Here is a 21,998-nt window from a genome sequence, read left to right on the forward strand (position 1 = left end):
AGAACCAGGAAATACGACCATATTAGTCCAGTGCTCAGGTCTCTGCACTGGCTTCCTGTCGCTCAGAGAATAGACTTTAAAACAGCTCTGCTCGGGTACAAGTCTCTTCATGGTCAAGCGCCAAAGTACATCTCTGACATGTTAGAGCCATATGAACCAACTCGGGCTCTGAGAACCTCAGGGAGGGGTCTCCTGCTGGTGCCCAGAGTCAGGACTAAACAAGGTGAGGCTGCGTTTCAGTTTTATGCCCCTAAAATCTGGAACAGTCTTCCAGAAGATGTGAGACAGGCCTCAACTCTGACAATGTTTAAATCCAGGCTGAAAACAGTTCTATTTAGCTGTGCATATGACACCTGAAAGTATTTTATCTGCACTCTTCACTTTTAAATGAATGAATTAATGATTATTTTTTATGTTTTTTTTTTTTTGGAATGATTTTATTTGCCTTCTTGTGATTTTATGTAGCTGTAAAGCACTTTGAATTGCCTTGTGTACGAACTGTGCTCTACAAATGAAATTGCCTTGGCTAGCCTAATGGAGTACCTTTTGTTTGTATTTAATAAAAATTAAAGTTTGATAAATGTTTTTATTTGATTCACCTACTTTTTGGTTGTCACAGCCTCTTGCTTCATAACTGTCAGAGTTAAAACAAATTTTAAAGATACAACTACCATTTGACAGTTAATGCCAACTCGTACTTGCAGTGTTGCCTGGATATATATTTTTGGAATACTGTATGACTTGTTATTAGTTTGTGACTAAAAACCTTCTGTGATTTGGGTCAACTTTTCAAAGCAGCAGCCTCAAAAATTAAGACTTAAGACCTGTGTCCTTTATGGTATTCTGATGGGACTCTAAGATGTCTCCAAACAAACTGAATCAACTTCTGCTCTAGTTTAATATCTTTGATCAGGACACAAAGGCTTAAGGAATCTGCTTTTCTACCATCACATACATATCCAGAACATGTTATAGAGAGGCACAGCAGCTCAGGACATGCTGTGTCTTACCTTTTTCATCGTGTCTAAAAAAGTTTTAGTTAAACATCGATGAGTTCGTGCACAATGTGTGGTGCAGGCCTCTGGAGTTTGAGGTGTTTACAAGTTGCTCTTGTTGGACAGATTAATGAAGTCATCTGAGGATGAAGCAGTTTTCTAAAAACAATCTGCAAACTCAAAACCCTTCAGTCTGTGAATCAAAGATATGAAGACTTGTGTGCAGTACCAGATCAGATAAGTATAAATTACAGCAACCCAGTTTCAATACTGAACTGTTGACAGCTGATTATCCCTAATATTAGCTTATTCTGTCATATTCCAGTTTTATCAATTTACATTTCAACAATGATAAGGTTTATGGATGTTGAACTGAATGCTACATATATAACTCTTGATGGATTTATAGAATTGCAGAAATACAGATATCTTTATTTTGTGGGCATGTTTACTGTATATATCCTCATACTCTGCTTTAATTCCACTGTTATATTCCTCATTGTGTTTCAGAAAAGCCTCCATGAGCCTATGTACATTTTTATTGCAGCTTTGTTACTGAACTCAGTTCTGTTCAGCACTGTTGTCTTTCCAAAGCTTTTGATCGACTTGTTATCTGAGAGGCAGATCATATCAATTCAAGCTTGTTCCTTTCAACATTTCATGTTTTACACCTTAGGTGCTTCAGAATTTTTTCTGTTGACAGTCATGGCCTATGACCGATATGTGTCTATATGTAAACCTCTGCAATATCCAGTTATTATGTCAAAAAGGACGGTCAGTGTTCTTTTGGCTTTACCCTGGACTATATCTGCTTTTCACATGATTGTGTTCAAACTGGTTTTCCTGAGTTCAGATCAACAGCTGTGCAACTTTACTCTTCAGGGGATCTTTTGTAATGGTTAATTTTATAATCTTCTGTGTTCAATCACTACAATAGCACCATTTATAGTGACTATGATAATACTAATCAATATGGCAGTTGTCCCTGTGTTTTTAATATGTTTTTCATACACCAGCATACTAATAATATCTTATCGAAGTTGTGCGGAAGTGAGGACAAAAGCTGCACAGACTTGTTTTCCTCATTTGTTACTTTTATTGAGCTTTTCATGTTTGGCTACATCTGATGTCATTACAACTGCAGAGCTATCTGAAGTTTCAAAGACAATGAATTTAATCATGAATTTACAGACCGTAATGTATCAGCCGCTCTTTAATCCAATCATATATGGGCTAAAAATGAAGAAAATCTCTAAACACCTTAAGAAGCTGCTCTGCAGAGTCGGAAAAAACTGAAGTTTCAACACCATCTCTACTTTGTTGTTATTGGGTCAGTGATTCCTCCGATCCTTTAATGTATCTAATGCTCAAATACACTTCTACAGTTGATTAAAGTAATTATCCAAGTTGGCAACAGTTCTGTAATTCAATTCTTTACAGTTCCACGTTCAGTTTAGAATGGTATGATTTGATATCTGAATTACTTTTCTGCCTCTAAAGTGTTTGAGACCAAAAGTGCATTGTGCCTGCAATGATGTGATGTTTTTTTTAAGATATTTAGAGGTCTTTGTATGTGACTGTTTTGGGGAATTCCTTAGACGGTGATTTGATGTAACTTTGCAGAGCTGAACATGGATTGTAGCAACAAAGATGTCGTTGATCATTAATTCAATTCAGTTCGGTTTAGTTTTATCTAAATAGTCCCAAATCACAAGTGTCATCTCAATGAGCTTAAAGGATACAGTCAAAGTCCAATTATTATCCACTTTTATTCAGAGACCAGTTCAGAATTAGCACCGACTGTCACACAAATTCTTCCCGATATTACTTATCGCACACAAAAAATATATTCCAATATATCAAATTGAACTTTTACATATACAGGGAATTAGATCGTATATCTTTGTGTATGTGAAAATGTATGCACAGACCATGTATGGCTCCATATTGATATATCTCAATATATATTAAAATACACTATTTCTATACACTGGATCTTGGAGGTATTCCCAAATAGAGACTGACATATTGTGGGAGATCCACAAGCAAACATTTTTCTTTAAATATTGTTAAATCAGATCCTTTTTTAAAATAGTGATTGACCTGAAGTCACAGTCAGCATTCAGTTGTAATTTTTGCGAATCATTAAAAATCAAGTGTCACACCCCGATCCACCACTCGTTCATATTGAGTCTTTTTTGACCAGTTAGGTGATTTTACAACTAAATGCATTGAGGGACAGCATCCCTCAATGAATCCTTATATTAATATAATATTTGTCTGAATAAAATTTATTTCATTATTCGAAAAGGGACACAATGTATGCTATGGAACATTTTTGGTTAAATATTTCTTTTTTGAACTACTCGAATATATCCTAAATGTGCTCGGTGTCAGGTCTCTGAGTTTTTGTCTTGTTTTTAGTTCCTGTTTAGTTTTTAGCCTTGCCATGTTTTGAATTTCTCTCATGTCTTAGTTTTGTTAGTTTCCAAGTCAAGGTCTATTCTTTAGTTTTACCATGTTCCCCAGCCATCAGCTTCACTCATGTCACCTGTGTTTTTCCCCTCAGCTGCACTCACTCACCAATCACTCCCTCAGTAATTAGCTTCCAGGTTTCCCATGCACCAGATCCTACCCCGTCACCGATGATCGTCACCGTTATACCAAGTCAAGTTTTGTCAAGCCAGGTTTGTCCTTTAGTTTAGTCATAGTCATGTTTTTGTTTTTGCATTCCAGCTCAGCCGCGCTTTTTGTTTCTGGAAAATAAATCAAGTTTTATTTTTGATATCTGCATCCGTGTCCTATTTCCACGCCACGCATCTCATCCAACGTGACAGAAGGATCTAGCCTACCATGGACGCGGCGGATATTGAAGCCTTTTGGGAGCTGGTCGGTGACCTCTTTTCTTTGGAGCTGGAGAGAAGCTTGTGGAGAAAATTGGAGGTGTCTAATGACATATTTGACTTTTTTGTGCAGAAGCCACCTCATATGTAGAATGTAGACCTAACACACATCAGGAAGGAGACGGGGAGGGTTCAGCGTGCAGCGGCGCTGGACATTTTTGGCATGGAACGAGAATAAGTATCTGCGCAAGACCCACAGCCCCGAGACCCACAACCCCAATCTGCGCCAGTCCCTGACTAAGAGGAGGTACAGGGGGGCTCGGTTCCATGTCACCTGCTTCTTTTGTCGCCGGATGTCTGGTCGCCCGCCAGACATTCTCCGGCTCCTGCTTCCACGTCACTGGATGTCCGGTTGCCCGCCAGACCGTCTCCGGCTCCTGCTTCCACGTCACTTGATGTCCGGTCGCCCACCAGACCGTCTCCGGCTCCTGCTTCCACGTCACTGGATGTCCGGTCGCCCACCAGACCGTCTCCGGCTCCTGCTTCCACGTCACTGGATGTCCGGTTGCCCGCCAGACCGTCTCCGGCTCCTGCTTCCACATCAATGGATGTCCGGTCGCCCCCCAGGCCGTCTCCGACTCCTGCTCCGTCGTCGCTGGATGTCTGGCTGTCCGCCAGAATACCCAGCCACAAGCTTGCCATTTGCTGAACAACACTTTCATACATCATAGACGAGGCGTTATTTGATTTCTCCAGTGCCTTCAACACCATACGGCCTCCCATACTGAAAGACGAGCATCTAGGTATGGGTTGAGAGTCATGTTTACTGTATATATCCTCATACTCTGCTTTAATTCCACTATTATATTCCTCATTTTGTTTCAGAAACACCTCCATGAGCCTATGTACATTTTTATTGCAGCTTTGTTACTGAACTCTGTTCTGTTCAGCACTGTTGTCTTTCCAAAGCTTTTGATCGACTTGTTATCTGAGAGGCAGATCATATCTCATTCACCTTGTTTCTTTCAACATTTCATGTTTTACTCCTTAGGTCCTTCAGAACTTTTACTGTTGACAGCCATGGCCTTTGACCAATATGTGTCTATATGTAAACCTCTGCATGACAAAAAGGACTGTCAGTGTTGTCTTGGCTATAGCTTGGATTATACCTGCTTTTCACATGAGTGTATTTAAATTGGTTGCACTGAAATTTAATAAAGAACTGTGCAGCTATAGTCTAAAGGGGATTTTTTTGTAACAGTCCACTTTACAATCCTCTCTGTGTGCAATCAGTAGCACTAGATATACTAACTATGATAATACTGATTAATGTTGCACTTCTCCCTGTGTTTTTAATATGGTTTTCATACACCAGTATAATGGTGATATCTTATCAAAGTTGTAAAGAATTCAGCAGAAAAGCTGCACAGACTTGTTTGCCTCATTTGTTGGTTTTAATGAGCTTTTCATGCTTGGGTGCATCTGATGTCATTGTAGTGTCAATGAAATCTGAATTTTCAAAGACTTTAAATTGTATAATGAGTTTACAGATTGTAATGAACAATCCCCTCTTTAATCCCATCATATATGGGCTGAAAATGAAAGAAATTTACAAGCAGCTCAAGAAACTTCTCTGCAGTTACAAAATCAACTAATGTTTCAAGACTTTTAGGCTTTTAACTTAAAAACTTTCATTTAAAATTAAATCACTCCCTTGATCCAGTAATATCTGTGGTAAGAGTATACTGTATTTCTCCATTTTATTCACAGTAAAGAATAATTTTAGCATTGACAACTTAATGATTGACTCGTTTCTTGAAGTAATTAGTTTTCTGCATTTTTCTTTCAGTGTTTTGTTAAATTTTTTATGATCAATGATATTTGCCCTGGCTTTTTGTTTATTATGATTAACTGGTTAATGGTAGTCCACTTAGTGTGATGATGTAAGCACACATATATATATACATAACTGTGTGTGTGTGTGCGTGTGTTTGTGTGTGTGTCTGTTTGTGTCTCTAGATATGAGACTGTCTAAAGGTAGTGAAAATTTCACATTTACTTTCACTGTTTTTCTGGATGTGCATTTTATTTTTTCATTATTAAATTCATGTATTGTAGTTTTTTATTCTTTCCCAATCCAGCTACTTGTTCCATCATAAGCCCAGTCCATCAAACTGTCCTGCCATTTGCTGGTGAATATAAACGATTATGATTTTGAATTTAATCGAGTTGATTAATATCTAATTCATTTTCAATGAGAAGTTGGAAGTGTAGCAGAGAGAGACTACAAATAAACCAACCCACTCCATGTCTGCATCCTCCCTGAAGCTGTAGGAGAAGTTCCTCCAAAGAGCAAAGCTAATAATCCTGTGGACCAAGGCATTTTCCAGATGTTGCCAGCACACTCACACAAGGCACTCAGGGGCATCAAGCCTTTGTCCTCCCACCCTGCGCACAGAATGTTTGTCCCCCTGCCCTCCGGTAGGCGCCTTCGAAGCCTCCGGAGCAGAACCAGCAGAATGAAGAACAGCTTCTTCCCCAGAGCTGTCTGCCTTTTGAACTCTGCTCCCCAATCTCTCAAAATAGATGTATATATTACCACTGCACTTTAATCCATATATTTATTTGTATTTCATTGCACTATCTGTAATTATTCATCTGTAAAAATCCACTATTTATTTATTGCTGCTATTTGCACTTCTGGTGAGATGCCGAAACCTACTTTTCGTTATGCTATATGTGTAATGACAATAAAGTCTCATCTCATCTCATCTCATCCACCTCACCACCAGGTGGTGATCACAGTTCCGCTCCTCTCCCCTGAATTTCGAAGACATGATACATGTAAGTTTAGAGGAATTCACTGCAAACAGCTTCTTCAAGTTAACTGAATGCTCATTTTAGAGCTGAGCGACAGTCTGGAAATGCTGTGAGTGACTGTGAGTTGACACATGGTCTAAATGGGCTGAATTCAGTTAGTCTCTGACACGTTAAGCAATCTGACAAAATAAATAGAAAAATATGTGGATGAGTAGCTTCGTTAAAAATTTGGTTGTGTTGATATCCATTTACTGTTTACTAGTTTTACTAAAAGATCCAAAAAAGATGGAAATTTGAAGCATGTGTGGAGCAGCTAGGCTCGTTTCCGTATAAATGCAGAACGACTCAGTCCCCAACCGCATCATCTGGATGTGATAGTTCAACTTTGTCAGTTGATTTTGAACAGACCAACATTTTTACAAAGATTTTAAAAGTCTGATTTCTTTTTAAAACCATAATATATTTTTTTCTCGTGTCATGATCAAGCTGACTGTCACAGCTCAAATAAGCATTGGAGTCCTTCAGAGGAACCCAAAATCTAGCCTCACCGAACATATACGAGAGAAAACTAACATTTCTATCTTGTCGTGTCTGATAAATTGTTAGGTTTAGGTAATAAAAATATGTGGCTATGGTATGGTTAGAGAAAAAAACCCAAAGGGTTCAATTTAACTCTTTCGGTGCCATTGACGTCTATAGACGTCAATTTAAAAAAAAAACACTGACTGCCAAAGACGTCTATAGACGTCAATTGCGTTTTTTAACGGAGCGGGCTGGGGGACAATCTAGCGGAGTTTGTCACTAAATCTTAGGCTTGTTAACACTAAACAGAGAATATACTGGCAAAATTACCCGCAAGGTGGCAGCAGTGCCACTTTGCATAAAAAAAAAAGAAGCGTGTTTTCTCCGTTTTTTGGGTCAAACAGCTGTTTTTGGTGAAACCAACCTATGTTCTACTGTCTATTACTAAAGGACTGAAAATGGTAGAAACAAACTTTTTTTTCCTGATGAAAGAAGAGAGTCTACTCTTTCGTTTGGTAATTTCGGTGTGTACATAGTCATAAGACACACTTTTCTGTGGGTCTTGGAAAATCAGTCAAAATACTGTAAAACACTTGGCAGTATGGGTATCTCTGAACTGAAAATGGCTGGCAGCCAATGAGTTAAGTGTAAAACCAGTAGGTAGGTTTAGAAATCAAACAATACATGCTTAAAGGGACACTATGTAATTTCTTCCCCCATCTAGTGGTGCAATTTTATTTTGCAAAGTCGAATGAATTTGCTCTCTAGCGCCTCGAGTTTTCAAATGTGCGTTGAACTACGGCAGGCGGTATGTGTCAAGATTCAAGAAGCTCACATTCCCATTTCAATTCTCTTTTTCGCTTTTTTGGCGACGAGGATCCCTTCTCCTGTGGCGTGGCATAACTATGGTCTTCCATTGCGAACAAAAGTGCAGGCCGTTCAGGCTGGTTTATACCAGAGAATGTCTAATGGCATAGACTGGCTCTGTTTTTACCTGCGTGCAAACGTGACGTCAAAATGGGGAAAACGCGATTCGAAGTGCTTTATGTCCCTCTCGGCACTTCGTCGTTTTTCATAGACCGGAAGAACATGGCAGCCTCCATAGAGCTTGCCCGCTCTATGTAGATACAGACAAGTTATTCTTCACTCAGGAGGATAATTGAGATTTTTGACAGAGATAATTTTACACCAATGAGGACTAATTTATGAATGAATATGTTGATTTGAGCTAATAAATGACTTAATATATTACATAGTGTCCCTTTAAGGTTTGCCAGCACAACACATGAAAGCTTACTTAAAGGTAGGGTAGGAGATCCTGGATTTTGAGTCCAGCGAAGCTTCATTTTGAAAATACACAGGTCAAAAGTCCCAACCCTTTTCTTCACTTTCCCCCCGAAGCCACGCCTCTACAGTACATGAACGTGCACGAGCACGAAGGTGCACGAGCGCTGTTCTAACAGCAAGCATCGATCGTTGCCGTATTTAGTATTTAGTATATGATAACTATACGTGTAATAATGCTAGGTGCTAGCCAAGCTGGCTCTAGTTTAGCTTCCTGCCAGGCTTCTGGACGCGTAATTCGTTCACGGAGCAGGGTACGTGCACACGGGGAAGGAGGGGGAGGGAGGAGCAGATTGCAGTTTGATAGACGGCATCACAATCCAATCATTGTTAACGGTCCGTTCAGTATGATTGGATAGTGTTTTTCCTAGATTGTACGTTCTAGAGGCCACTAAAACTTTTCATATTTGTGTCAAAACTTTTAATTAATTGGTTGCAATGGGGGTGTGAAAAGTATTTCAAGCAATATGTAAAAAAATGCTCCAGAAAAAGAACCCCTACCCCACCTTTAATTTTTCAATAATAGGCAACATAAAGTATTTCTGTCTTTTAGTGACGCTATAGCATACAGTGACAGTGGTAACATAATATTATTCCTATTCTTCTGTACTCTCATTGGATATATACAAGTGCACTGGGTCCCTTGATTTTTATCTTGACATATTTATTGTTGTTTTATCCAAACATAGAAAGCATAGACTAACTGCTGACATGACTAAGGAAGTTCTTAGCAAATTGGCCTAAAAGTATTTGTCAAAAATAGATGAGTCAGTGTTACCACAACACAAACTTCCACACATTCATCTATACGCACCACAGTACACCTTACACACACAACTGCTATTGTCTGTCTATTGTCTATTGTCCTCTGTCCTGTCCCTTTGTGTTCCACTGTCGGCGATTCTAGTCCTCTCTGACTAACTCAAGGTTTAGGAATCAATAAAGCTTGTTAGATTAGGTGGTCAAAGAGGACTGGTGAAGGACACACTCACCCTCACTTGCACAAGAAAAATTAGATCATTATCAAAGAAAAAAAAGATTAAATTGCATATATAAGGAAAATTCTTTCTTGCCAGATTTTGGCACCAACCATTGATGTATATGCAGACAGTGGAGAAAAAAGAAGAAAAAAAATCAATAATATCAAAATGTAACACAGGATTGGACAATAATGTTGCCTGGTGCAAACTTATCTGGCAACAGGTAAAAATCAGTGTGTTTGTCACTGTGTGAAGTATTTGACGTCAGTGTGAGAGTGGTTGAAATTAATCTTATCCATCTTTGAAGTTTCTGTTCAGTTCCCTACCAACAAGTTCAGGCCTACAAAGTTAGATAAGTTAAGTTAGATAAAGTTGCTGGTGGAGAGTTTTTTTCTATGGAGGTTGGTGCAATCTGGTAACAAACAAAAACAAACATCAAACTGATCTGTGTAGTTTATTATCTTAATCCACAAGATACCGAGGTCCCTGGAGGGTGACGGAAGCTAATAAAAAGAGTTCAGCAGAGCCAAACATTTCATTTTGGACTCCCCGAGACATACAACTTATGTCAGGTAAATGCGAGTGCCTCATCAGTTTGCTTTACTTGTTTATTTGCTGAAGTTCTCAGTTATATCTCACATTTACCATTTAAGTAATCTGCCTTTTGTATTCACAACGTTATTTGACAATCTTTATGGGTGATGCTTTAAATGTTACATATTTAACTTTTGATGGATATGTGGAAGTGGATAAATATAGATATGTTTACTTTTTTGTTATGCTTGTACTGTTTATTCTAATAATCTGCACCAATTGTACAATTGTGTACCTCATTTGGATTCACCAAAATCTTCATGAACCTATGTACATTTTCATTGCTGCTTTGTTACTGAACTCGGTTCTTTTCAGCACTGCGATCTACCCAAAGCTTCTAATTGACCTCCTGTCTGAAAAACAGATCATATCATATCCAGCCTGTCTGTTTCAATTTCACATATTTTACTCTTTGGGTGGATCAGAATTCTTACTGTTGGCAGCCATGGCCTATGACAGGTATGTGTCTATATGCAAACCTTTGAAATATTCAACTATCATGACAAAAACTACTGTGTTTATTATGTTGATTTTAGCTTGGATTGTGCCTGCTTGTCAACTTGCTATTCCAACAGGATTTATTGCCAACGATAAACTCTGTAGCTTTATTTTAAAAGGAATCTTTTGCAACAATACAGTTTACAAACTTCAGTGTGTGATCTCAACAGTGCGTGTAATACGTGATATGATCATATTACTCAACGTTGCACTCGTCCCTGTGTTTTTCATACTTTTTACTTACACCAGGATACTTATGATATGCTATGGAAGCAGTAAAGAAGTCAAGAGAAAAGCTGCACAGACCTGTTTACCTCACTTGATAATTCTCATAAACTTTTCCATTTTATGTACATATGATGTAATTGTAGTGGGACTGGAAGCAGATTTTCCAAAGATTGTACAGTTGATAATGACTTTACAAGTTATTTTGTACCATCCCTTATTTAATCCAATTTTATATGGACTGAAAATGAAAGAAATTTCAAAACACCTTAAGATGCTGTTCTGTAGAGGAAGAATGAACAAATGTTTCAACACTGTTAACCCATAATTTTCTTGTTTAATTTGTAACAGTGATAAAAAAGTGACTCCTTTGATCCTACACTGGTGTTTAATATATGATTTTTTTTTATATGACTGATACATACTAAGGAATGCTGACATTACTGATGTCATGAAAGATCAGTCGGTTGAAGTGAATCTGCAGATTTATTTAATTTTGAATTTGTTTATAAATTACAACAGACACAGAAGGTACCGCTGTGAAGTGATGTAATGTCATCATTTTTTTGCCTTAACGTGTTCAGGTTAACTAAATTGTTGTTTGCTCTCCACACCTTAAAGTTAAAATTACAATAAAATAACAAAAATTCCAAAAGGTGTTTCAACAAGTCCTCAAATTTGTTTATTCATGCCCTGAAATAAAACATTTTCAGCAAAGGGTTTTGAGTTTAAGGCCAAGAAACAACCTTTTTTTTCACTTTGAGATCATATGCTGTCACAAAACACTTCATTCACCTCCTGATCTAGTATAAGGAATACCATTACTTGTGGTTAAGAAGTAAGAATTAAGCAAGAACCATTTTTCACTTCACATGTGGTTGCTCTCGTGACCACGAGAGATTCCATATTCTCAAAACATAATTACAGGTCATTATTCCCTGTATTGACAATCTGTCCATGGGGTCTTTTTTTTTTTTTTTTTTAAAGAGAAGCAGTCTGTAATATGAGACTTGTTTGGTAAAGATTAATCTTAAACTGCCAATGTAGGCCTAGCTTTAAAACACTATAAAGTCTAAAATGATATTTTAACTGTACTACAGCTGCCCTCAGTCGAGCTTGATGCTGTCGGGATTAGTACTGCTGCCTCACAGCAAGATGATTCCTGGGTCGAATCTCTGCTAAAGTTCTTCTGTGTGGACTTTGAATATTCTCCCAGTGTCGGTTTGGGTTTTCTCCAAGGCAAATTTCTCTTTGCTTAAATTGTAAGAACTTGAATAATGGGTCATCCTATAACTTTCAATCAGTGGCATGAACAGGTAAACATTTTAATTGAAAGAAAACTTTGATTTATGACCAAGTAAACCTATAATGACACTTTCATCAGCCTCAGCTGGGCTTTCCTTTTACTACAAAATAATGAATGGTATCATTTGCTAAATGATATACAAAGATAAAACACACAAGCCTGTTTCCAAAATTGAAAATACTAAATTATGTAGTTTTGAATGAACTTCCCTTTTAGTTGCTCAATAGTTAAGGGGTTGTTGGCGCCTTTTCCAACGAGCCACACAAGAGCCAGCCTTGGCACCCAAGTACCATACCAGCAGACATTTACATGCAAAATTTTCCAAAGGCAGATGAACTGATGTCAGTCCCCTCTATTGACTTGATAGCACTGATTTTGTGAATGAATCAAGAATCAAGAATCTTTATTGTCACTATGCAGGCATAATGAAATTTAGTGCAGGAGCTCTTGGCTTTGGATATACAAAAAATATAAAAAGATATCTAAATAATATACAAGAGAATAAAAATAGTAAAAGTTAAAGTAAAAAGTTACAGTGCAATCCGGTTGTTGTATGACTGTATTGCACATATTCTCCCTGTAGGCAAACTGATGTATGTCCAGAGTGGCAGGAATGATGTCCTTGATGTGACTTAGGACAATTCTCTCAAAGCACTTCATGATCACCGGTGTCAGAGCGACAGGGTGGTAATCGTTGAGGCTGGTAATAGCAGATTTTTTTGGCACAGGCACAATGATGGAGGATTTGAGGCAAGCAGGAACTGAAGCGAGCTGCAGGGACAGGTTGAAAATGTCCATAAAAACTCCAGCCAGCTGATGAGCACACAGCTTAAGAACCCGACCTTACACCTTATCTGTTCCTGCAGCTTTTCTTGTGTTGATCCCTCAGGGTGGAGTACACCTGTTGCTGCAGGACAAGAAACTGGGATTGCTCCTCAAGCGGTGGCAGATGAACAGTCTCTCTGCTGCCAGGTGTGTCGAAGCGTGCAAAGAAACTGTTTAGGGTGTCAGGCAGGGTGGGGTCGTGGCTGATCTTCTGGTTGCTGTTCCTGTAGTCCGTTATGGTTCTAATGCCTCTCCACATTTCCCGTGGGTTGTTGTCGGCAAAGTACTCCTCAACGCGCTGTCTGTACCTGCGTTTGGCCTGTTGGATGCCCCTCCTCAGTTCTGTCCGGGCCCTGCTGTAGGCCATCCTGTCACCTGACCTGTAGGCTGCATCCCGAGCTTTGAGCAGAGACCGCACCGTGCTGTCACACCATGGTTTCTGATTTGGAAACACCTTGATGGTCTTTGTGGGTAGAACAGCATCAGTGCAGAACTGCAGATAGTCCAGGTCTGAGCTGTCTTTAAAAACTTCCCAGTCAGTCATTTCAAAACAGTCCTGTAGTGCTGAAGAAGCCTCAGTCCAAACCTGAACTGTTTTGGTGGATGGTTTTGTCTTGCAGATCAGAGGTTTATATGCTGGAGTCAGCTCCACAGAGATGTGATCCGACATGCCCAGGTGAGGAGCTGCTGCAGCCTTGTATGCTCCTGGGATGTTGCAGTAAACGTGATCTAATATGTTATTGTCTCTGGTAGAAAAGTGAATGAACTTCTTGAATTTTGGAAGCACTGCTTTGAGTTCCACGTGATTGAAGTCTCCCGCCACAATCACAACTGTCTCTGGGTTGGAGTTCATCTGCCTGCTGACCAGACAGTGGAGCTCCTCTAGTGCTAGCTTAGCATTAGCCCGCGGTGGAATGTAAACAGCTATGATCAGGATGGAGCAAAACTCTCTCACCGTCTTGAATGACCTGCATTTCACAGCCAGGTATTCCAGGTCAGGTGTGCAGTGCGTTCCAATGATGTGTGTGGCTGTACACCAGGAGTTGTGGATGTAAAGCGCGAGCCCTCCGCCTCTGCTTTTACTAGAGGCTGCAGTCCTGTCTGCTCAAAACAAAGAGCGTCCCGCTAACTCGACCACACCATCAGGTGTGTTGGAATCCAGCCAGGTCTCCATGATGACTGGGAAGAGCCGGTCGGTGTGGGTTAGCATGTAGCCTAGCGCGCACGCCGCTCCTCTTACCCCGCTTTTGTTCACGGTGTCTCCTCCGTCTCCTAGGGCGAAGGCAGGAGGTGGCGACAGCCACGGTGGTCCGTTGAACCTCTAGTGGTATGAAATCCAACTCAGGGGGTGCATCAATTTGGCAGTTTCCACCAATGTTCGATAATTCAGCCCTGCCATACTGAATAAATGCTTCCAGTGACTGGAGCAACACCAAAAACACGTACAAAACACACAAAAGCCAAAATAATAAATAACCAACATCTTGCAACTCTGTACTCCAAAAAAATATCTGGCCTGATGTCTAGCTTCGGCCTAATCCCTGCATCAAGCCAAAACCATGGAGCCCATGGAGCATGAAGAGTGACAGTGCCACCAGAATTCCATCAAACACTCAAGGGGCCAGTGCAAAATTGTTCCTGGTTGGGATAACCACCTTAAGTCTCACTACAAAAATGAGTATGACACTTATGCTCAAGAGGTGGTCTGGAATTAGATACTGGCAAAGTTGGCAAAGATCTATGCAATATCTATGTGAACGGGCATCAGATTTTCTAATTTCATTTTAGGTCATGGCATGATAAGAATCACTTTCAATGCATGGGTTGTTGTCAAGGGAAGTGTCACTGTAGCCACTGGTTCCTTCAAGAGGAAGAAAACAACACATAAAGAAGATGACCAGAAGCCCTTCTTCCAGAACAGGGTGGAGCAATCTTGCATGTAAGAATACTAGCACTGGTGCGCTTTTGGCATTGTAAATCCTGTCAATGAAAAGACTACAACAGCAGTCAAAGATGAACGCAACCAAGAACCAACTTACTCTTATATGGCTCTACAAACCAGGAGGTGGTTTCAGTGGCTACAGAAAATTGGTGCCATTATCCAGTGGAGTTTAGCATGGAATACGCTCTCTTCCCCATTGTGGATAAAAATGGTCAATTATGTTGTACTGGTTGAATGGCTCATGATCTATAGTTCTTTTTTTCGTCCGCCTGTACTTAATTCCTATGACTGGCTATGCTCAGCTGCTCTCTGGAAATGTTCAGCGAGAAAATCTCTTGTATTACTCCTCTGATTTAAGCATGCAATGAAATCTGACTGTTTAATCAGTCAATTAAACTCTATGCTGATATGATTGCAACAGACCTTCTCTACATGGATGACATCAAGCTGTATGTCAGGGCTGATCAAGACATCAACTCATTGATACACGTTACCGAGGTAACATAAGGTACAAGGTAAAAATAAGGTACATCGGAATTGGAGGCAAGATGATCACAACAAAAAGGGTTGAACGACCAGAAGACAACATAGTATATATTCAGGACAGCTAGTTATACCTTTGTGTCCCACAGGCAAATGACAATCTTAAAGAGGGCACAAGGAAGTCAGTCACAACAAAGTAGCTGCAAAGAGAAAGGCTGGTCCTTTGGAGTCAGTTGAATGGTGAAGAACAAAGTCAGAGCCATGAAAACCTATGCCCCACAATTTATCAGGTACTCTGCCAGTAAAATAACCTGGCCAAACGAGGAGATAGAAGCAACTAATATTGTCAGGTTGGGGTGGGGTGGTGAGGTAGGACACGGATGCGGACTTTCAAAAAGCAAACTTGATTTATTTTCACAAAAACGCTTAAAGCTGCAGTCGGCAAGTTTTCAAAATTACGAGTCTAAAGTCGGAAAATTCGAACTGACACAACTTTCAGGTCCCTCCCCCAACCTCTAACAAGCTCCGAATCGCCCCCCAAACCCCTCCCCCTCTGTGGACGAGGTTGTGGACGAGGTTGTGCACGTGAGTTCACACCAGTGTGAGCGCACACAAGCTGGGGCAGACTCACGCTCAGCAGCGTGTGCACAAGCTGTGATTGACAGGTAGGATTCCTCCACCCTAACTTGATTGGTTAAAAACAGCCGGGAGCGCTCGGATTTTGTAAGCATGATTACAGGCTTCAGAGGGAGCTACAGATTTCGTTATTTTTCCTAAACAGGCTATTTAATATTCTACTTCCAGAATCCCATGACAGTTCAAGCTAATATGACTAAAAAAAAGTTGCCGACTGCCGCTTTAACACAAAACACGGCTGAGCCGGAAAATGAACTAAACCGTGAGAAAACAAAACAATACTATGACTATGAAAAAACACTGAACTTGACTTGACATGACATTAAATTACTTAGCTTGGCTTACTGTGACAAGGACCATGGATGACGGAGTAGGATCTGACAAACTGAAAGGGGAAACCTGGAAACTAAATAGAGGACTGGGAGTGATTAGTGACAGGGTGCAGCTGGTGACAATAACAGACAGGTGAGGGGAATGAACTAAAGATCTGAGTGAGGGAAAAACAATGGCAAAACTAAAACATGGAAAAGCTTAACTAAACATAGACTTAAAAACTAACACATGATAAAACATGAAACTAAAAACATGGGGAAAGTCCGGTGGGCGTGACAGAGCCCCCCCCCCCTCAAGGGATGGATCCCAGACAACCCAAAAAGTGGGCGGGAGGGAGGGGCTCGAAGCCAGAGGCGGTCTGGCGGGCGGCCAGACTTCCGGCGACGTGACTGCAAGGGCCGATCTGGCATGTGGCAAGAGTTCCGGCTTCAAGTGGCAGGAGGTGGTCTGGCGGGTGGTCAGACTTCCTGTGACGAGGCGGCAGTGTGGCGGGTGGCCAGACTTCCTGCGACTTGGCGGCAGGAGGCGGTCTTGCGGGCGGCCTGACTTCCTGCGTCGTAGCGGCAGGAGGCGGTCTTGCGGGCGGCCTGACTTCCTGCAACGTGGCGGCAGGAGGCGGTGTCCGTCCGGCGGGCGGTCGGACATCCGACGACGTTGCAGGAGGAGAAGCCGGAGACCGTCCGGCGGGCGGCCGGACATCCGACGACGTGGCAGGAGGAGAAGCCGGAGACCGTCCGGCGGGCAGCCAGACATCCGACAACATGGTGGGAGGAGTCGGAGACCGTCCGGCTGGTGGCCGGACATCCGACGACATGGCAGGAGGAGAAGCCGGAGACCGTCCGGCGGGCGGCCAGACTACCTGCGATGTGGCGGCAGGAGGCGGTCTTGCGGGTGGCCAGACTTCCTGCGACGTGGCGGAAGAAGTCGGAGACCGTCCGGCTTGCGGCCAGACATCCGGCGAAGGGCGAGCCCCCCCCTTAAGGGATGGATACCAGACATCCCAAAAGTGGGAGGGAGGGGCTCGAAACTGTGGGTCCCCAGGCCGGGGCCCAATGGATTCTGTGGGGGCCATCTCGGGCTTTATGGCCTCTGTGGCTGACTCGGGCTCTGAGGCTAAGTCAGGCTCTGTGGCTGGCTCGGGCGCTACGGCCTCTGTGGCTGGGGCCAGCTCGGGCGCTACGGCCTCTGGGTCTCTGGACTCTGTGGCGGCTGGGTCTCTGGACTCTGTGGCGGCTGGGTTTCTGGAGTAAGAATCTGTGGACTGTGGTGTTGGAGAGGTGAGGGAGGATGTGCACAGCATGGTTACCTTTTCTGGTTCCATGCCGAAAATGTCCAAAACCAAGGCACGCTGTACACTCCTCGCCACCTGCAAGATACATGACAGATTCTTAGTCCAGGCTTGGAGAATCCGCTTTTCTGAAAGAAATCCCAGCAGTTCATTAGTTATCTCCAGCCTCTGCCACGAGTCCAGGGGCTAGTGAACGTCAGAGCCACTATCCAGGATGAAACAACAGAGATCCATAAATACATCAGGAAGATGGCCCTCAATAATGAACTGAGTGACTGCCTCAGGCAGCTGAAACCCAGTGAAAGGAGGAGGCAGAGGATAAACCATCATGGACATATAAGCCTCTGAACATTATGTTATAATGACAGATAGAAAAAGTTGCAGATAACGAGAATCCTATCAGTGCCTAGAAAAGGCTGGTCTGAAAAACGGCATGGAGACACAAATCTTGGCAAGTCAAGAACAGTCCCTGTGCATAAAAACAACAGAGGACAGGGTCTACCATACTAGACAGGATCTTAGGTGCAGGCTGTACAAAGAGGCCTTAGAGACATCACAGCATATAGTAGTGGGGTGTAAAATATAGGTAGTAAAAAATGGAAAGCCATATGGAATAACCAAGAGCCGGGAATACAGGAACGAGTTGGGTTTGGAAGTCCAAAAGTCAAAGTGCGAGATACCTCCAAAGTAGGTGGAATGACAAAGCTAACATCCTGTTGGACTTCCTGATCCAGACTGATAAATTAGTGATGGCTAACCAACCAGACATTGTGGTGGACAACAAACTACAGAAGAAGGCAGTAGTGATAAATGCAGCAGTTCCAAGTGAAAAGAACATCAAGAAGAAGAAACACTTGAAGCTTGAAAAATACTTAGGGCTAAAGAAGAAAGTTGAAGGATGTGGTAAGTGAAGGCAACAAAGGTGCCAGTGGTAATCCCAGCTTCTGGGCCATTGACCCCCAAACTGGGAGAATAGCTCAAACAGATCTCAGGAATAACATCCGTTGGACCCGTGCTCCAGTCCAGGGACCCAATCGAGATGAACCGTGCTTACGCAGTTCTCACTGCAACTGCTTAAATTCACATTTAAACAGTCATCTGGGGCAGCTGTGAGCGGCCTGTCTCTGTGGCTCTTGTATGTGTTCATAGTAGCTACTCGTAGCTTAAGATACTACTTGCTATTACTAGAATATTACTATACTAGTATGCCCTTTTGACTCAGTCTTTAGTGTAACTTGTTGCTGGGGTCGTTTTTAGTGCTACTTATTGTGTTTTTATGTTTTACTCAGAGTAGTCAACTGGGATCAATTTCTAAATAAGATAGACAAGATCAGCTTTAAAAACCACTTTCGGGACTTTTTGTTGTACTTATTTATTGATTTGAGTAGCACCCTCTGTTTTCGATTTTGTTTTTGTTTACTCATTCCCTGTGGTGCTAATATTTCTATTCACTTTTATTGCAAACTTCAAATAAAAAATGTTTAACTTTAATGTTTTACTTTCTCTACCGCTACCTGAGCTGGGTCATAACTCAGGCCAAATGGTTTTCTTGTAACATTATTGCCGAGCTTTCTACCAAAACTCCAACATCATTAATTATAGCTACTGAAAGGCTTTGTGATTTTGTTTTTATTTTTTATTTGCCCTGCCTTTGCTGAAACATTCGTCAAGTGGAGGTCCTCAGAGTCTGGAGAAGTTGTATACATGTTATTATTTAATGAGATCCATAGAGAGTGAAGAGAACTGACTCACAACATAACCTACAGTTTATATTTAAGTTTGTTGTTGAGATACTCTTCCTTCCTTTCAGCTTTGTCGGGAATCTAAATGGGTGATGAAGTAAATTCAACCTATGTTGTTCTCGGTGGGCATGTGGAGGCAGACAAATACAGACTTCTTTATTTTCTGATCATTCTCACAATATACATTCTAATACTATGTAGTAATTCTGTTATTGTGTATCTTATTTTGATTCACCAAAACCTCCATGAGCCTATGTATATTTTTATTGCATCTTTGTTATTGAATTCTGTTCTATGGAGCACTGTTATTTACCCAAAGCTTTTGATTGACTTTTTATCTGAAAAACAGATTATATCATATTCAGCCTGTCTTCTCCAGTTTCACATGTTCTACTCTATAGGCGGTTCAGAATTTTTGCTGTTGGCAGCCATGGCCTACGACAGGTATGTGTCTATATGTAAACCTCTAAAATATTCAGTTATTATGTCAAAAACTACTGTCAGTATTCTCTTGATCTTAGCTTGGATTCTGCCTGCCTCTCAGGTTGCAGTGCCAGCTGGATTGAGTGCAAATAAAAAACTCTGTAGCTTTATTTTAAAAGGAGTGTTTTGCAATAATACTATTTACAAGTTACAGTGTGTTGTCTCAAGAGCACAAATCATACACGATATGGTGATTTTGATAAATGTTGCGCTTCTTCCTGTGCTTTTCATACTTTTCACTTACTCCAGGATACTTATAATAACCTATCGAAGCAGTAGAGAGGTGAGGAAAAAAGCTGCTCAGACATGCTTACCCCACCTAGTTGTTTTAATCAACTTTTCCTTTTTGTGTGCATTTGATGTCATAACAGTTCAACTTGACTCAGATTTTCCAAAGACTCTGCGATTGATAATGACTTTACAATTAATAATGTATCATCCTCTCTTTAATCCTATAATGTATGGACTGAAAATGAAAGAAATTTCTAAACACCTCAAGAGGCTGTTCTTTCCAGCCAAACAGATCTAATGTATTATCACTGGAACAATTTTACAGAGAGTTATCTAATAAGGAGGACCTAAAGAACCTGTTCCTCAAGTTTAAACCACAATCTGATTTGTCTTGTAAAGAAAGCATTGTTTGTTTCACACATAGATTAATTTTTGTCATATTTAACTGACATGTGCATCTGCGAATATGGTCCACAGAAATTTTAGAGCCTTTAAATGACTGTAAGAGGCTTATCATAAGTAATGTGACTCATAATAATGGCAAATACCAGTGTAAGTGATATACGTATATCATTGACATTGATCTTTTAAAACACCTAAAATATGACTGATTTAAAGGTTGTAAATGTCAACATTACAAAATGCTCCATTAACAGATTGAACACATGAGCACAAGCCCAAGCTGCTCTGATGATGTCTTTCTTTTGTTTTATTTTAGCTCCTCATTTAGAGAAAACATGAAGGTTAATCCAGTTGTGGGTTCCTTATTTACTGTGTTTTTACTGTGATTTTGTTGAACAGGGTCTGGTTTTAAGGTTTTAAGTCTGAAGCACACACTCAAAATAAAAAGTAAGTATGAAACAAGTGTAAAATATTCCTGTTTTACATTGTTGATACTAATTGCATAAATCTTTTCTTTGTGATGTGGTGAATATTGTATAAATAAAAGGCAATATTGATATAATATATAAGGGCGCTTGTCATGAATTAATGTCCAAATGTTGAGTGAAACAAGTCTCTGTAAAGTCCACAGGGAAGCCATAACAATAAGGAGAAAAGAATAGGCTGGTTGGCTGAGACATGTTAATTTGATCATTTAGGCCTATGACGACATTTTTAAGCATTTTCAAGTTAACACACACCATCTATTTTACATATTTAACATTTTACAGACTGTATTTATTGTGTGATGTTAAAACCAATGTGAAATATGCTTTCTTTTGTTTTCTTTAACCATGAATGGCAAACATTTGTGAATTAAAATCTGTCTGGTAGTTGGGCTCATTCATTGTTCTTAGAATGAAGCGAAGTTACACACATCTCTTTTCTATTATGATGAATAATAACTGCAGCTCATTTTAATCTTAATATTGCAACACGTACTGAAAAAGACTTTAAAAGAAAATTACAAATGTCAGTAATTGACAAAGACAGTCGGAAAGAAATCAAATTAATATATATATATAAAATGAAATATATAAAATGAAATATATAATGAAAGATATTAATGAAATGTCACTTTATGTCATCTTATATCTTAAGAAGTTCTATCACCACAACAAAATGACAAATCTGTTATGTTTGTTTGTGAGGAACAGAGAAACTTATTAAATTAAACACCTCTTTAAAATCACAAGCTTACAAAGACAAATATAAGTTAAGAGTAAAAAAGCAATAAATGCAGAAGCAGGCGTTCAGCCTGGCCTTAAAAATGTAAATAATTATGTCCACAGATGGAATTTTAGCTGTATTTTCATGTTATTAGACACAAAAATAACTAAATAAAGGAACAAGGTGTCAGAGCATTTTCTGAAATAGCCACAAAAGATGTTGTGTCACATTGAAGACGTGATAAAGTCAAAATTCAGACATTTTGCGAGTTGAGGGACTAAACTGCACAAACAAGTC

The 21,998-nt window shown here is 40.4% G+C and overlaps 2 protein-coding genes and 2 pseudogenes across 2 annotated transcripts; all 4 read left to right on the plus strand.

Annotated features, from left to right (window-relative positions):
- The first annotated feature begins 1,355 nt into the window (after positions 1–1,355).
- Positions 1,356–2,291, plus strand: LOC142396016 (olfactory receptor 11A1-like; annotated as a pseudogene).
- Positions 2,292–4,741: 2,450 nt separating this feature from the next.
- LOC142396017 (olfactory receptor 2T7-like) lies at positions 4,742–5,873 on the plus strand (annotated as a pseudogene).
- Positions 5,874–10,198: 4,325 nt separating this feature from the next.
- LOC142396018 (olfactory receptor 5F1-like) lies at positions 10,199–11,149 on the plus strand. The gene has a single exon (XM_075478563.1). The coding sequence runs from the start codon at positions 10,199–10,201 to the stop codon at positions 11,147–11,149; it is 951 nt and encodes a 316-aa protein (XP_075334678.1).
- An 8,312-nt stretch (positions 11,150–19,461) lies between these two features.
- LOC142396226 (olfactory receptor 6N2-like) lies at positions 19,462–20,388 on the plus strand. Its single transcript, XM_075478778.1, has one exon. The coding sequence runs from the start codon at positions 19,462–19,464 to the stop codon at positions 20,386–20,388; it is 927 nt and encodes a 308-aa protein (XP_075334893.1).
- The last annotated feature ends 1,610 nt before the right edge of the window (positions 20,389–21,998 follow it).

The sequence above is a fragment of the Odontesthes bonariensis genome, chromosome 12 (assembly GCF_027942865.1).
Source record: "Odontesthes bonariensis isolate fOdoBon6 chromosome 12, fOdoBon6.hap1, whole genome shotgun sequence".
NCBI lineage: Eukaryota > Metazoa > Chordata > Actinopteri > Atheriniformes > Atherinopsidae > Odontesthes > Odontesthes bonariensis.

Excerpts from the sequence above, each read along its gene's own strand:
- LOC142396018 (XM_075478563.1), top strand. The coding sequence starts at position 10,199 with ATGGGTGATGCTTTAAATGTTACATATTTAACTTTTGATGGATATGTG.
- LOC142396226 (XM_075478778.1), top strand. The coding sequence starts at position 19,462 with ATGGGTGATGAAGTAAATTCAACCTATGTTGTTCTCGGTGGGCATGTG.